The following is a 16,685-nucleotide window of genomic DNA, read 5'->3' on the forward strand; positions in this document are numbered from 1 at the left end:
TTCCAGGACCTCTGATCAAGAACGTGTATTTCACCCTTCTGAGAAATAATAACCTTTTTGGGCTCTGCTGGCATTAGAATGACCTGTTGCCTTGCTTACAAAACTTTTGTTTGTTCGTCTGCAGGTTTTTTCCTCAATGAGCAGAAGGTGAGACTGTATAAACAGACAATATTATTTGGATAAACTTATGTTTTAAACATTTATTTTTCCCTTTGAAAAAGGCCCAGTCTTAATATGGTATTTAGTGTCACAGAAACTAAATGAATACTTGCCTGTGACGTCCGCTGCCATCAATGCTTCTGCCCTGATGACCTTCACCTGAAGAAATCCCACATCCTTCATGTTATGGAACATCGTCATTGGACTCTAAAAAAATTATAAAAAGAAAAATAATTCTGGATGGCAAAAGAGACAAACCAAAATCAATATCAATAGCCTCCTCCCTAGCCCACATACAAGTTAGCATAAATCTAACTTACTCATATTCTAAATATCATTTTCTGAAGAATGTATAGTTGTCAGAGTTTCTTTCAGTCTTTTGTAACTTTAACTTAACAATTAAAAAAATTAAAGGAAAATATCAGAATATAAGTTATTAAGTATACACTAATTCTACTGAATTAATCCCCTAACAGTACATGAGCAACTGTCCATCAAAATTTTAAATGACAGAAGTGTATTAACAAAATTAACATAAAAAATAAAATACTTCCTTTCCCCAAATACTTCTGTGAGATCAATGTTCACATTTGCCCTTTGATGGCCCCAATAATATTTTAAACAGTGACTTCGGTCCAGTGTCGCTTTTGTTGTAGTGGAGCATCATATGCAAGCTTGCATATAGCTTGCAAATAATGTGAGCAAAAACAATCCAAAGAGGATTATGACAACTTAATAATAATCACATGCAAAAAAGATCCAAAAAATGAAAAAGATACTCCAATTCCATTGTAGGAAGCTTTTACTATAAAAAATTGTTTTAACATAAATTTCTGCAGTAGCTAAACATATTAAAAAGAGGAAGAAAAATTAAAAGAGTAGACTAATACTCGCATTTATTCATCCAAATTAGTTTTAGAAAGCTGCTTGGAAAATGTGTTCTGTTGCTGCTCTTTTTTCAAATAACTAAAAGTAACAAACTGGGAGTATTGCACCAGTTAGGTGTGATATGCTAAAATTCTCAGGCTCTAACTTTGAATATAATTTAAAAGTTGCAGATTTTCAAATTATAGAACATCGAATGCAACTCTGAATCTGCAATCAGTTAATAACAAAACCGGTATTACCGTTCAATTTTTAGATAACCTAGGGGAGGAACTCAAAAAGAGAAGACTAAAACTAGATTTTCAAATCCATTTTAAATCCTCTCTGTGTGTGTGTATATATATATGTGGCCTAATTTTTTGTTGCTTTTGCAGGTTTTGTTCATAAATACTAGCACGTACCTTTATTTTGAAGTATTTTAAAATCTGAACTAATGCATTTAAATGCTGTGGCCTTTTATAAACTTTTAATACAGTGCAAGTGAAATGTTTTCCATTGCTTATGATAACAACCAGATTTCTAGAAAACGCAAACATCAGGTAAAGCACCAATTCAACAATTCTTTAATTTCTTATGAAGGCAAAATCAACTGTTATGGAAAAACCAGAATAAATAACATCACTGATGAAAACCACAGGTGCTCCTTAAGTGAAATATTAAATGTCAGCTTGCAAAAACTGCAGTAGGTTTGTGCACAGACAACCTATCCATTAAAATGTTAGACACACAATATGCATCCCTGTCTTTTTATTAATGAGACAACTCCAACAGTTAAATCACACTGATATTAATTTCACAAGCCCCAACTTGACCATTTACTGCTTATAGTGAAGGTTTGACCTTAGTACACCCAACTGCGGAATACAGTTAAGTGTAGTATCCCACATGCTACGTATGTACGAATACACAGATGCACGTTATCATGGTGCAATGATTCCTATTTTTTAATCATTTTTAATATGTTAATCATCAGAAATGCAGCTTATAAATTTCAATGGCCAACTTTAATCAGCATAGTCTCAAGGCCTTGCTTACGTGCTTACAAGCTGAGGGTGGCAGAGACGGTGCTACAGATAGCACGGTGATAATTCAGAAGCATGTTGGCACTGTCCCTCATTTATTACAATAACAATCAAGGTTTGGAAGCTTCTTATCAGAATTGGTACCACAACAGAGGTAATGCGGTTTTTAATACCACGATGAAAGTGAAAGGATTTACAAAAATGTTTCCACATTTTACCCAAGTTTCCCCATGACTAAAACACCAAGCCACGGAAGAGAAACAAAGCAAAAACCAAATACAGAAGAAGGAAGCCAAGCCGTACAGCCCCCTTTTTCCAAATTTCACCCTGGTAAGCACATCTTGCAAAGGTGCCAGCACCTTATTTCACTTTTCTACCTTTGTTAGCATCCCACAGAATAATTATTTTTGAACTTTTTAGTTCCAGCAAGTCAGATGGCTCAGATTCATTTGCTGCACATCATGACTGTGGAGGCTGCTGAAAATGTATACAATGCCACAGCAGAGGCTCTGGGAGAAGCAAATGACTTTAATACATTACTTTAAATACATAACTTTAAGTAATGATTTATCAGATGATATTCTGTCTTCTTCTTTATGATTATTGTTGAAGGCCTCAAAACCTGCACGGTTTCTGAAGCCTGAAATTTCCATAGCAGTGGAATCCGTGATTTGCTGTGAATCTTTTCAACCCTCAATAGATGGGAAAAGATTGAAATGCTCTGGAGATGAGTCCTCTTTATTTTTTTAATGAAAGGCTGTATAATATATTTTCTGTATGGCTGCAGCAGCTGTCAGGGAGAGCATCTCAGTTCAGCTCTATTATGGGAGAAGCAATACCCCATCCTATGGCATCGAGATACACTGAGGGGCCAGTACTGATTGACAGCTTGTCACCATGACGTCTTATTCCATCTCTGTTATGGAGAAAATTAATGTCACACCACCAGCCTTATGACTCGCTGTCATCTTAGAACTGCTCACCTTTTATCAATGCTCTAAATAACATTTCAAGCCCATCGTCTCACGGTGGACAATCTGGTCAAGGGACATTAAATCGGATGACTGTGAAATGTCATAATAAAAATGGAATGCTAACAACTTCTTCTCTAAACTAGCTCCTCTGGTTTTTAAACTGTGACAAGGGGGACCACGGGTTCAGCACACCCGTTCTGAAAAGGTCACACAATCTCTCTTGGTCTGTACCCATTAATGCGCCCCCCTCCTCACCCCAAAAGGAATTAATCTTTTCAGACAATTGTGGTAAAATAATGGTTCAAACAGTAATGCCTGTTTAATTTGTAAGGCTCTGATGTTCAGCTACAAATGGTTAAATGACAGTAATAGAGTCATTTTCCAAGGCTATTTGATCTGATAGCAAGGTCAGCTCATTAACTGTTTTTGGCTGCAGAAAGGGTGCAAAATACATTTCTCAAATGGAAGCCAGATTTTTTAAGAGGACAAAAAATAAACCCCAAAATGCAGCCACTCAATGGGGAACAATGCATCCTACTAATTGCACCGCCTTTCTTTGTATCATTTCTGAGGTAGAGATATAAATACCAAAGACAAACTAAACACAGTGAAAATAAACTATCCGAATTTCGTTAATCCTTGTCATTTCTTTCGTCTGCTGTCCACTGGTCATTTTAATAAAAACAACGAAATTTATCAAAAAGGTATATTGATGCTACAGTTTTCAAAAACACATAATGAGAAATTCATGCCTATGCAATATGAATACCTTCCAAAAATATAAAGGTTTCCAAATGCATACAGTAACGTAAATATGAGAAAAGACATGTATCCATGAATATGTAAGAAACTGAAATAAATAGATCAATCTTAGGCCACATAATTATGCTTTACATAGGGGATGAAAAATTGGGAATTTAGGAAAAACCATTAACAACACACAGTCATAATATGTTTCTACGTTGATACTAAATTATCAAAACCATCAGTATCACTTGACTGCCATATCATCACACACAATAATCCACAGGAATACAGTATTGTTGCACCTGGTAGAAAGAAGCATATCACCTCGAAAACGTACCTGTCAGAAATTTATTATTTTTGTAAAGATCTATCCTGACAACCACAAACTGTCTTGGTGGATTCCAAAATGTGCAGTAACTCTCTTAATTGTAATTATTTTTCAGAGACGGTGCACAATACCTTAGCTCTCAGTTGGTTTAGGAATATTATGTTTAGCCTCACTAAGTCACCTCTATTAAACTGTGTTTACGATAACACTATTGGTGTATGAGTTGTACAAGCATTAGCAGACAGCTGATTCAGTGGAGATAGCCAGAATAAATTTGCTGAAGCGCACATCCTGCTAATCTGTTTGAAGAATATTGTACAGCATTAGTACTAGCACTTCATGTTATCTGCACAGCCTGATAAGGTACATCTTTATTAAATTCAGTTATTGAAAGGATGTCAGTCATGGAATAGGAATATTTTAAAATCTAAAAAAAAAAAAAAAAAAAAAAAAGCAGCTCTTTGTTAGTCAGAGCTTGGTTTAATGGCTGAGTGTCTAGAGAAGCCTTTCTAAACACCTGGCAGCATTGTACAATAACAGCTTTGTAATTTTAAGTGGAAATAGCTTTTTTTTTTTCTCCTCCTTCTTTCTCCATGTGTAGTGAGACAGTTACTTTTAGTGATTTAGGTATTAGCAAATGCTGGAGTAAGAGCTCCCCTCTCTGTTGCTTTGGTAAAACTACACAGATTCCGTGTAGTGTGAGGATGCTGGGAAATGAAAATAATTTGCTTCAGAATATTTAAAAATGTAAATACTGTTTAAAACAGTTATTTTGATGATGCAAAATACTGCCCCAGCCTCTAATGTCCAGACAAAAACCCCAAGTTTTCTTGCCTTCTAGTAGATGCTCAAAAAAAAAAAAAATCTGAAAACTTGGAACCTCAAACCACTTGGCATAAATACTCATTCAAAACTTTACTGTCACTGAGTGACCCCTTATTTATTTTGTCCTTGGCTAAAATTATCTGCAGGGCAGTAAAATTAACTTCCTTACGTTACATAATGGTATCAGATAGCTGAGTTACTATGTAAAAATACATCATAGTATAAAAAGGATTTGTAGCCTTCTTGATGTTACCTGCAGCAGCTGTGATATCAGTAACTGGTTTAAATGATTGTCATTGTTGAGTGTGATAAGGATATAAGGGGATATATTTAGATTTTCCCCCACGATAGTTATTATTTATATAAGCAAACATTTTGCAAACGAAAGACAAAAGAGAAGAACTCCATACATATCTCTTCAGTATCTCCTCTCGCTCCTTCTGGTCCTCCAGGGAGCTGATGGAGAGGTCAGAGATAGTGACTGCAGCTGAGGCTGTGAGAGTGACCAGCAACACCAGGCGTCCCTCTCCGTCCTCGAGCGGCACCTCCAACTTGTGGGTTTGTTCTTTACTCAGGGTCGAAAGGTCAATCTGGCACCTAGAAACAAACATTCTCCATCAGCATATGGTTTTCTTCACATCAAACAAGAGCACACTGGCTTACTGGCATTCAGCTGGACAAAATACCAAGTATGTAGAAATTGCTTCCCAGCTTCTGGAAGGATTTCTCTTCAGCTTCAATCCATGCTGCTTGCTTGACTTTTTTTTTCTTTTTTTTTTTCTTTTTTTTCTTTAAGCTACAACCTGCCATGCATGTGAACAATATTAAAAGAATGTACAGACACTAGAAACAAGGTTAGCTAATATGCCTTACTCGAATGCAGCCAAAGAGAATTTTAAAAATCCAGCTCCAGATGGAAATTACACTTTTTAATTACGCCCCTTGTATAAACACAGAACGTAAGTTTTGATGTGAATATTTGTGATGCTATTCATCTAAGGACAGTAAAAATCCTCTCTTGAAAAAAAAATCTGTGTGGACTTAATTGTGATGAAGTTAACATGACTGAGCATAGAAAAACACGACTTGAGCACCACCCAAAAGGCTCAGCTCTCTCGCAGTAAGCTGTGTGTGGCTCAGAGTCAAAGCTTCATGCAGGCATCCGGGATAAAATTTGATGCCACAACCCCCTATATAATAAGATGTCTCATGTTGTAATGAGCAGGGACTGCTTATAACTGTGCAGAGTGGCTGAAGCCAATCCACCCTGCTTGATCCCCTTCTGAATAACCCTGGCTGTACCACACATCGAGCTAATGAAGAATGGCTCCACACGTGCCAGCCAGCAGAAATATCTCTGCACCATCTTTAAAAATAAAAGGTTGCGCATGGAAGGAAAACCAGTATCCAGTGCTAACAAAGAGCTGACCATAAGCTTTTAATCAAAACAATAGCACCTTAGGGTTAGTAATTAGTCTGTGCACACCTCAGAAGTGTAATATTTTAATTTGTATAATTCACAAATTTCAGCTTTCCTAGATTGCAGCCCTGAGCATATCCAGAAATTCAACACCCGTGTTAAATGTAATGCCAGCTTGCACGGCACAGGAATTTCTCTGAAAAAGCACAGTTTGGAATACTTCTACTTATACCATCTCCCAGTAACGTTTTGCCAATTCATTACTCTAAATAAAAACAGTAACAATATTGAAATGAAGTAAATGAATATATTCGATATACAGTTAAGTGGCTGAATACTCTACTTTCAATAGCGATTATTTAATGTGACAAGCACATGTTCTATATGCCACTCTCACTAAACTAAACATCTAGCAAACTCTTTTCATAAAATGTCAATTGATTTTGAAGAGAAAGATAATGTGGTGACCGCAGGGCCAATAAACTGAGAAAAAGGTGGCAGACATGAATAAATAGGCATTTAAGGATAGGAAATAGCCAATTATGAGAATAAATCCAGCCTCATAAAATGAGCACTGTGCTATCACAGGCAGATTAGATTTGCTACAGGAAAAATTCCTTTTTTTTTTTTAAACATCTACTGCACTGTTGTGCAGCTGTCAAAATTAAAACTGCTGGGAAACTCATGCAGTAACAAGTTTATTAAGTTCTATTAGTTTACAATGAAAAAATTTCTAACTGATACAGCATTCTGAGCTTAATGTTTACTTTTTATTTTGAACTCTGGTTTATAAGGCTTGAGAAATGAAATTAGCAACAGCAAGGGAAAGACTAAAGATGTTGCTGTCAGTGCAGGCTGATGGTCAATGCAAGTTTTGTACACATATGTAGGCTGTGTACGTTATTTTTATTTAAGGTGCAGTGATTTATCTCAAGCCCTCCTTAAGACAGCAAATGTTGTAATCAAGCGTTCAAAGCTGGCATGGGTTAGAATGTCCCTGGTGTTAACTATTCTTTGAATGTTTATTTCAAAACAGATACCCCTCAAAAATACATCTGTGCAATAATACTGTGACTTTAACCAATAATCACTGAAAGAACCAGTCTAATCTCTCTTAAAGTCCATAAAAGAATCAGAAAGTCATCATGACACAAGTAAGGCAGAAATAATCCACCCCCTCACTCAAAAACAGGCAACAAAAGCAACCAAGCAACCCTCACTAGAATAAAAAAAAACCCTCCATAAGTCAGAAAACTGCAATGACTGTAAAATTACAGGGTTTATATCAGAGCTACAAGCTCCAAGTTCACAAATTCCTAAAGTTACAGCAGTTTTGCAACATTAGCAGTCCATGCTATTTTTTATTTAGGCTAAAAGAAGCAACTGACAATTCGATTTTACCCGTGCACCTTTCCTACAGCTATAATATGTTCCTAATAGCACCACATCTAGAACAGATTACCTGAGAAATATGTCTCTATTTAGTCTGCTTGATAGATCTCCATGAACAGCCCATCACCAGCTTGTTATTTCCTAAAATCATACAAAAGGTAGGGAGTGATCTGGAAGCTTTTTCCAGCGAAAGTCTTAAACATTTCACAGGAAAAATACTCTCTGAAGGGCCCTTGGGTAATGTGATAAAAAACTAGGGTTATTCCATCAAGGAGAGTCACCATCGCACTTTATGGAAATTTAGGTTACGAGTGTCTCTGCATACACAGCCAGGTGAAGGCACGTTGCTCATTCCGCGCCAGGTCCCCTCCCCTGGCCCTGCAGGAGATGCCGCTTGCTCGTGTCAAACTCGAAGATGCCAAGGCTCAAGGAGCATTCAGTGTGAGGCGAGTGTGCCTGTAGCATGTGCACTTCAGGCAGAAGATGAGACTTTCAGACACTATAGGAAAAACCACCATATTTTTCCATTAACAATTGAGTTTTTCATGGGGAAAAAAAAATAAAGTTATTTGCTCTCACATCAAATTTTCCGGGGGGGAGTGGGGAATCTAACTATTTTTTGTTAGATCTACTTTGCCCTCACCAGATCTTTGCATGGGACCAAAACAGTGAAGGAAGCCTGGTTTTATTAAGGCGTCACCTAAACGCTAACTCTATCCTAGAATAACCTTTACAGGCATCACTAGGAAACCGACAAAACTCCTTTTGGGATCAGATTTCCTTACAAGCACTGAAGTTACCAAAATACTTCAAAAGGTACACAGCTTTGGAAAGTTGAGACTGACAATGCCCCTTTACTTTCTACTGAGGGTATCTACAAGTATTCTGAGCTTTAAAGCTTCAGCAACGCTCACTTTTACATCAGTTAAGATGTTCTCTTAAAAGGCATTTGTCAACTACAACCGTTACCATGGAGAACAAAGATGCTTTGAGGATGAAGGTGAACTTGAATGTTACCAGAAAGTGGTGCAGAAATGAGCATTATGGTGTTAGAAATTTTTGTCTTGCGTTTTCAAATTGAGGGCCATGAAAAATTGCAGCCATTGCAAGACAGCCGTAAGTTGTGTATGACTGGCAGCTGCCACACTGAAAGCAGGAGATAAACAGTAAGTTTGGGTAATTCAGTTTCTGATGGAATTACTATTTACGAACTGACACTGAAAGAAAAAGTTCACTGCATGCAAAGAATTACAGCCACAAATAGCTGTTAACTCCATGGACAGGTTTTCAAGCATGGCTGCAAATCCTGTGTCAGGGAATATTCATTTTTTTAGGGTAGCTGGAGTATTTTGCATCACTCTGCTGCTCCAGGCTGCACGGTCCCCCCAGCGCAGCCCTGCGCCAGCACCGGCCGTGGCGGGCAGGGGCACCAGTGCCATCCCGCTGGCTGGCTGACCCCTCTGCGAGCGGCTCGGAGGCACGTCCCCCCAGATCAGCTCCGCACATGAACATTATCAGGCGCTGGGCGGATCTGGATTTTCCGGCCTTGAGAGATCAGAAGGGAGAAAAACCACGCTCGTGTCTCAAGCTCATGTGCCAAAGTATCACAGATAAGTCGCCGCAGAAAGAGGGTATGGCTCCCATGGAGGAAGATTTGAAGATTCAAGGGGAATTCACCACTTCTCTGAAACTGTGTTCAGTGTGTTAATCGCCCAAACTGTTAGAAATACATTTCTGATTTATTTTTAATTTGAATATATCTGGCCTTTGGTTCTTTTTATGCCTTTCTTTACTCGGTTGAAAAAGCCTTTAGTGCTCCGTATTTTCTCCTACTGAAGGTACTCACATACCATAATCATATCTCTTCTTGATCTTCCTTTTGATATGCTAAACACCTTCAGCTCCCTATACATTTCCTTGTAACACGTCTCCTACAGCCCTCAAATGACTTTTTGTAACTTTTCTGATCCAGTGAAATTCTCCTGCATCCTTTTTAAAGCGTGGAAGCCAGAACTGTATGTAGTATTTTATTATCAGCATGTCTAAGAGGTAAAAATCACCTCCCCTCTCTAGTTCTAACAGAACCTGGAATGTAGGACCGCGTTGGCACCCTGGTGAAATATCCTTGCTAATGAATGAATTACAAAGGTAGCGACATGACATAGAAGGCCTCTTAAAAGCCAGGTGGCCAGGCAAGGGAGAGACAGCAGATAGCGAGATCATTTTCTCACATGACAAAATAAAGCATAAAAGAGGAATTGGCACAATCCTAAGTGATAGGGACAGAAAAGCACCACTTGGCTACAACCCAGGCAACTTAATTATCATCATGACTTGTTCAGGAAGACAGCCTTTTAACTCCACTGTGATCCAGGTCTATGCTGCTCCAAAGGATGCCAAGGAGAGGAAACTGTGCGATTCTGCAATTAGAACTGAGCTGGACACACATCAGAAGCAGCGAGGCATGAACTGCTACAATTTGTGAGACTCCGTGTCCTTTATGAGCAGAGTAAAACCAAGAAACAAACGCAGAGAGGAAATTCTGCAAAGCGCCGACTGAGAATGACACCGCTCAGAAAGACAGGACTGCAGTAACGTGAAGTTCTTGGAAGAACCAGAGTGAGGCATTTTTAAGTGTAAAGATAATGAGAAAGAAATAAAATTACAGACCCCGCGTGATGCTTGTGACGGATAGAGGTGATAGACTGGAAACCAGGAAAGCTCCCAAAGGAGCTGGAGACTGCAGCTTGGCTAAGTAGGACAGTGACTGAGGAGTGTGGTGGCAAGCGTGGGGAGCTGGAGAGGATCCCCAGGAAGCCGGGAGCTCTCTGTCTCACTGCAGAGTTCAGCGGGGCCAGGGAAATGGTGCGGCCAGGTTCCACGCAGACACACATGGGGAGCAGGAAAGAGCCTTGCCGTTTGGGGTAAGTCGGTCTTGGTAACGGAATTACAGAGCTACATTAAATACAGATGATCTCACCAGTCATCGAGCCATACTCAAATACGGACAAGTGTTTATTGCTTGCTAAAAGAGGTACGGTCCATGCCATGAAATCCTGTTGATGGATTTTGAAACCACCAATTAACATTTTCCTAAGCATAGCTCTTCACAATAAAACTACAGATTTACTTTTGAAGCTGCAGAGACAGGAAAAAGTACTTGCAGATGTTTTACAACATGGTTTTCCCTACGCTGTCCCCACGGCACAGCTGCACACTGCAGACACGCGCTGTTAGTGCTGCCACCCATGCAGCTTCTTTCAGCCAAATTAACGCTTTTCTCTGCTACACCAGCCTATTGCTTTGAAGAACATTACGTCTTCCTATACATTCCTGTACGGTTCTAGTTGGTTAGAGCAGCTTTGCAAGAGCTTTCACACTGCTCCCATACAAACCCTTACCTACACCCCTGAACACCTTCTACACTGACTCATGCTCCGCATACCTAGGCAGCCATTTCCCTTTTCCTTCCCCCTTCCCCTTATTTTGCCGCTCTTACTTCATGCAGTGCATGCATTTCCAACTTGCAGGAGACAGGGTCGGAAGAGGGATCCATAAGCATAATCCAGTTTGTCTGCTGCACTCTTGTGTTTCAGAATACTTTGGGGAATACTATCAATTTTGCAACAGTACATGACAATAAGAGCTGTCACTAAGAGTTGCAATATTAAAATACCTGATAAGAGAAAGTTACTGAGGATTTCTGGGCCAAACCTTTTTGCACCTTTTTGGGCTCTCTAGCAGAACAGCAGTGCCTCTGCATTAACAGAAGAAGTTAGAAGGTGCAGACATAGCAATAACTAAAGTGTGGAATATCTGAAGGCCAAATTTTGAGATGCCACATTTACATCTGACTCCTTTTGACAACAATCAGAAAAGGAGAGAGCTCCGCACATCTCAGGATTTGGCAAGGGCCCACCAGCCGCATTTTCAGGTTTTAATGCTTTGGGCAAAATCTTCATTTTAAGTACAGAAATGCATCTGCAATAATTTAACTGTAGTCATCACAATCAACAAGCTATTATACACACAGGCTGTTGGTTGTGTGGCTGTCTGAGTTTGCACAGAATTGCTGTGTAATTCACATGCACACACAGTTCGAAACTCAAATTACTATAGCATGTTGACCATTGTGTTTACATTTTGAAAATAATATATCTTTCCAACGTTACCTCAACATGCAGAAATCTTCAGACCACCACGTGAAAAATATAGTTGAAAGACCAGCATAATAAAGTACTATTTAGAATTCCAGAGGGACCCATTTTGTCTCTGTACAGGATTCATGTCTCTAAACTTCAGGATTCGTCAATTTCAACATTAACACAGGCTTTCACATCTACTATTCAAAACCTCTTTCTTGGGTAACAATATTTAAAAAAGAAAATTGCTGGTATCTTAATGTAAGTCACAGTCTTGAAAATCACATCTCTAGAAAAAATCTGGGAAGAAACACTAGCAGTAGCATATTTAGTGTCCTTCACTCAACTTTATAAGCACACTGGAGTACCCATACACAGCTTCACAGCACCACTCAGTCCTGCCTGGTAACGTTCAGCCTCCCACGATTAAATTACATAAATTTAAGTGGAAAAAAAAAAAAAATGAAGATGGCATAAATATTTTATATAAAAGTCCCACTTTAGCTTCGAACTTTGAGCAGTGTACTCCTGTGCTTCCAGATTAATAATGCAGCAGCACAGGTCACATATTGCTTGTATTTATGTGCACCCAAAACCCCTCTGAAAAAACTAAACAGCCAAGACAGAGCAGATTAGGTTTTGAAAACCTGAATACTTAATTTTCAATATCTTAACTTTTGTATTTTGTAAGATCAATTATATGGTGTGTACCCATACACACATGCACACAAAATCAACCCAAATTTTCATGACAATACTCAGGGAAACTATGGGAAATTTCAGTTCGTGACAGATAAAATTAATACATAGCTTTAATGAGTATACTATACACAAGGTCTTGTGTTCTTAATTTGCATCAGATGGGGAAAAAAAGATAGTAGCATCTATAAATACTGATGAAAATAGATATAGATGAAGTCAACAGTAATATTCTGGCACAAAATATGAGCAGAAGTCAATGTCATTTTAAAGATAAACACGCATTTTTCATAGCAATAAATAATGCTATAAATCCTACCATAGTGGATTGCAAATAACTTCAGCTGAATAAAACTGCATGACATGGGATTTACTTATCCTGTATGTTCACAGAAACAACTTGTTCTCTGACAGCACTCATTCTTGGCAATTTATTGCAGCTGTCAGCAGCCAATTTGTTCAGATTACTGCTATGCATAAAGGTGTAACAATCATGAGGATTTATTAGCTGATTATCGTAAAGGTGACAGTCAGGATCGCCTTCAAAAACGCAGATGATAAGGAAGTTAAATAATTACATGAAGATTAAAATAATTTCACCTTCATTTTGATCTTCGTATTACCTACATAAACTTACTGCAGTATGTGTTTTTAATCACAGGAGTATACTTGCTCAATATGGAAGAGAAATGATTTGCTCATAGCAAAAATGTGAACATTAAATGCACTTAGACTCAACAATATACATACACATACATATGTATTTTTACTTAAAACAACACATACATACATACTTCTGCTTATCAGATGGAGCAATGACTAATACTGCTCATGCAAGTCCACATGCCTATTTGAATGCAAGAAGGCTGCCCCTGTGGCTGCTGGTGCTTTCAGGGGGGAGAAAAAAAGGGAACTCCTAGACCTCATGCCTTTGGTCCTGGAATGTCGTTTGTTTTTTAGAAAAATGATATTCAGAAGAATGCCAGAATTTAACCTCCTGCATGATGAAGTTCAGTTCTGGCCAAGCCCAGTGTTTCCTCATAGAGAACAGCATATGATCGGAAACGTATTTTCCTCAAAGCTTTTGTTTGAGGTCTTTTTCCAGCTTTTAAAATCCCAAAATAAACACTGAAATGGTTCTAGGATTTAATTTTTTTAGAGTATTCTAAGATGGAAGTTCACAAGGTGCTACATTCTTTAAATTCTCATGGAGAATGCACACCACAAACTCAAATGAATTTTACAACCATATGATGCTCAAAGGTGAGAATGGAAATCAATCAGTCAGCATCTCATTTCAGGAACCACCATGCTGAATGTGCCTGGGCACCAAGACGAAGACAGAGCTTTACACTAGCTCTGTGACAGATGTATCTTCCTCCTTCTCTGCACTAGGATGCCATGCTGTTGCTCTCACCCTCTTAATACCTTCCTCCCTCTCACAAGCCACCCCTTCCACTTCCATCTTCCTCCTGTCATGCCACCCCACAGCCAGAATCTCACTTCCATGCCTTCAGCCTTCTTGAACACCTTTCCTTCATCTCCCTGCCCTCAGAAAAGCATCGCAAGCCCAAGCCCTCGCAGTCTAAGCACACATGCCGTTGCCTCCTTGACATCCCCAGCTTCATCCTGGCCCCTACCATGCTCCAGCCTCATGGGTATGATTGATACACGTAGGGCCCACACAGGTCTACGTTCCTGACTTCCCACTTCTTTTATTTCACTGAAGTGCAGCTGAGACAGTGTATCATTCCAGGAGAAGTTATGACATCCTGGTTTGGAATATGGCAAGTTACAGAGCTTAGCACAGCAAGATCATTTCAGCCTAAGACGGCTTCCCGTGCTGCTTTCCAGGAGGAACCTGGAGATTGCCCCTTCAGCCTGGCACCCAGCAGCACTGTTCTCCCACAGCCAGCCCGGTCTGGAACTGCTGAACCAGTTTTAGGGATGGCACTCCTTGGCAATGCCTGTGTTGCACAGGAAGTTCTGTTGACTTTCATGTGTGGTCTGCAACCAGGATATGGAGGGCACAAAAACCCAACACTGTGGATGAGAGGTGAGAACTGCTCCTTGAACAAACTTTTTCTTCTGTTTTCTCATTTTGGTCTGCTGTTTCCCTCAATCAGTAGGATCTCTCCAATCAAGCATGGCTTCTCCCTAACCATACTTCAGCCAGGCAGAACATTTCCAAGAAATAACTGTTTTTATTTGCATTTAGTAAAAATATTCCTATACAATATCTCAACTGCTGCTTGCACATTATTCAAGAAAGTGGGAAGATCAGAGTAAGATCAAAGGGATTACCCTCCCATTATCGAGCAATGCTAGAATACTACGAGGAAGTCTTTTGTTTCCCTTCCATAGCCTCACTATCACTCTCTCTGGAACCTGAATGAAAATATTCAATTTATTATGTGTGCCTTCAGAGCCACAGAACCTTAGTCATGGAGCACAATTCATTCCTGCTTTACAAAATTAATATATATTTAGCGTAACACACACACACACACACACAGAGGGCAAATCTGTGGTGTCTGTACCAACGTATTTACAGCTTTTAGAGGCAGCCTCGAAAGGAGAAACTGGGAGAGTGAGGTCAATGTAAAGTGAAGCTGTCAGGTGTTGGTGATTTTTATCCACAGTGACTGGAAAAGGGTATCAGGGAGGGGGAATATTAAGACCTATTTTTGTATTCAGATTGAGCTTGACAAATGACAGTTTTTCATGGAAATCTTCGTGAAGAGGAACTTGTTTGCAGGTTGCATTATCCAGAGATAAGGTACGAACAGAAGGTGAAATGAGAGAGTGTCTGAAAGGACAAACTGAAGAGGGATTATACATACACTGACAGCAGAGAGGTCACAAAAATCAAGAGCAGTAAAATTTCAGGAAGAGTACCACTGATTTTGTTAAAATCAGCTGTATACTGCAGAAGCACTACAGATTAGCTTTGTCCAAGGAGCATCTTTTTTGCTATATAAAAGAACTACATCTATTTAGGAAAATGACAGAAAACAGAACAAGTTTCTCCCACTGAAAAATGGTAAAGGCTTCAAGCATTCTTCTTAGAGAGAAGATTTCTAATGCTATCAAACTTTTTGCACTTAAATACAACGTAGAAATCATGTTACTTGCATAATAGCACGTAGTTAATACGAAGAAATAGATTAACACTTAAGACGTACAAATTTTTCAGGTATCTGAAAAGTTACCTAAGCCACTCACGTTGAAGTTACAGACTCTTCTTCCTCTAATTTCTCTTCCTTTAATATCTCTATCACATTCTTATTTTGGTTTGAAGTGTACTGGAGCAAAAATGGTGTCTTTTGTTTTATGCAAAAAAGACTTTATCATTACTGTTAACAGTAACAACGTAAGTACTGTTTTGATGACAGTGTTCTGGAAAATCACACATGAAAACTCAGTGTCACCATCTTTTGGATAGGAAGGTTAAAGTTAAGCAGAAAACAGGAACAATTTCCCAAAGTAATCACATGTTGACATAGGACTAAATGATGATGCTACTTCGGAAAAATAGTTACTGTTACATATGCGCCAACTGGAATCAAGCAAGGGAAAAAATACAGTACAAACTTCAAATATAAACATGGCACCCCACCCCTAGGGTTTCATCATATAAAATAAAATCCTACTGTGTATACTTCTGAAAAGTGGTTTTGTCAATATTAAAGCTGTTTGCTTGCCACATACTCTGTATGGTTTCTGAGTTCCCACAATTTATGGTAGGAAATAAACACAGAATATTACCCAACTGATCTAATTTGATAAAGCCAGCCATTACCCTAAATGGAACAAGGGGGAGGAAAAGGTCAGTGGAAACATAACCACGCTGACAACAAAAGTATATGCTTGGTCTGCAGGATTTTCATTTGTCATCTTAACTACCAAAAACCCTAATTCTACAAGTTAATAGCATCAGTGTCCTAGTGAAAACACCTATGACCAATATTCTAACGAACAATCAAAATATGTCAGATTAATAATAATAACTATTAGTATGACTATATGGGTATCAATTAAATTATGTGTAAACAAATATCTGAGCTTTCCAAATACCACCTACTTTGTCGT

At 38.8% G+C, this 16,685-nt stretch overlaps 1 protein-coding gene across 5 annotated transcripts in view; it reads right to left on the reverse strand.

Moving 5' to 3' along the window:
• Positions 1-16,685, reverse strand: part of MCTP1 (multiple C2 and transmembrane domain containing 1) — a 278,349-nt gene that overhangs the window by 111,526 nt on the left and 150,138 nt on the right. For all 5 annotated transcript variants that reach the window (XM_040580755.1, XM_040580756.1, XM_040580757.1 and 2 more), the window contains 2 exons: positions 5,351-5,537; positions 273-366 (listed from right to left, as the gene is read on the reverse strand). In XM_040580755.1, the coding sequence (XP_040436689.1) occupies positions 273-366; positions 5,351-5,537 (281 nt within the window). The remainder of the gene's footprint in view (positions 1-272; positions 367-5,350; positions 5,538-16,685) is intronic.

Source organism: Falco naumanni, chromosome Z, assembly GCF_017639655.2.
Source record: "Falco naumanni isolate bFalNau1 chromosome Z, bFalNau1.pat, whole genome shotgun sequence".
Classification (NCBI taxonomy): domain Eukaryota; kingdom Metazoa; phylum Chordata; class Aves; order Falconiformes; family Falconidae; genus Falco; species Falco naumanni.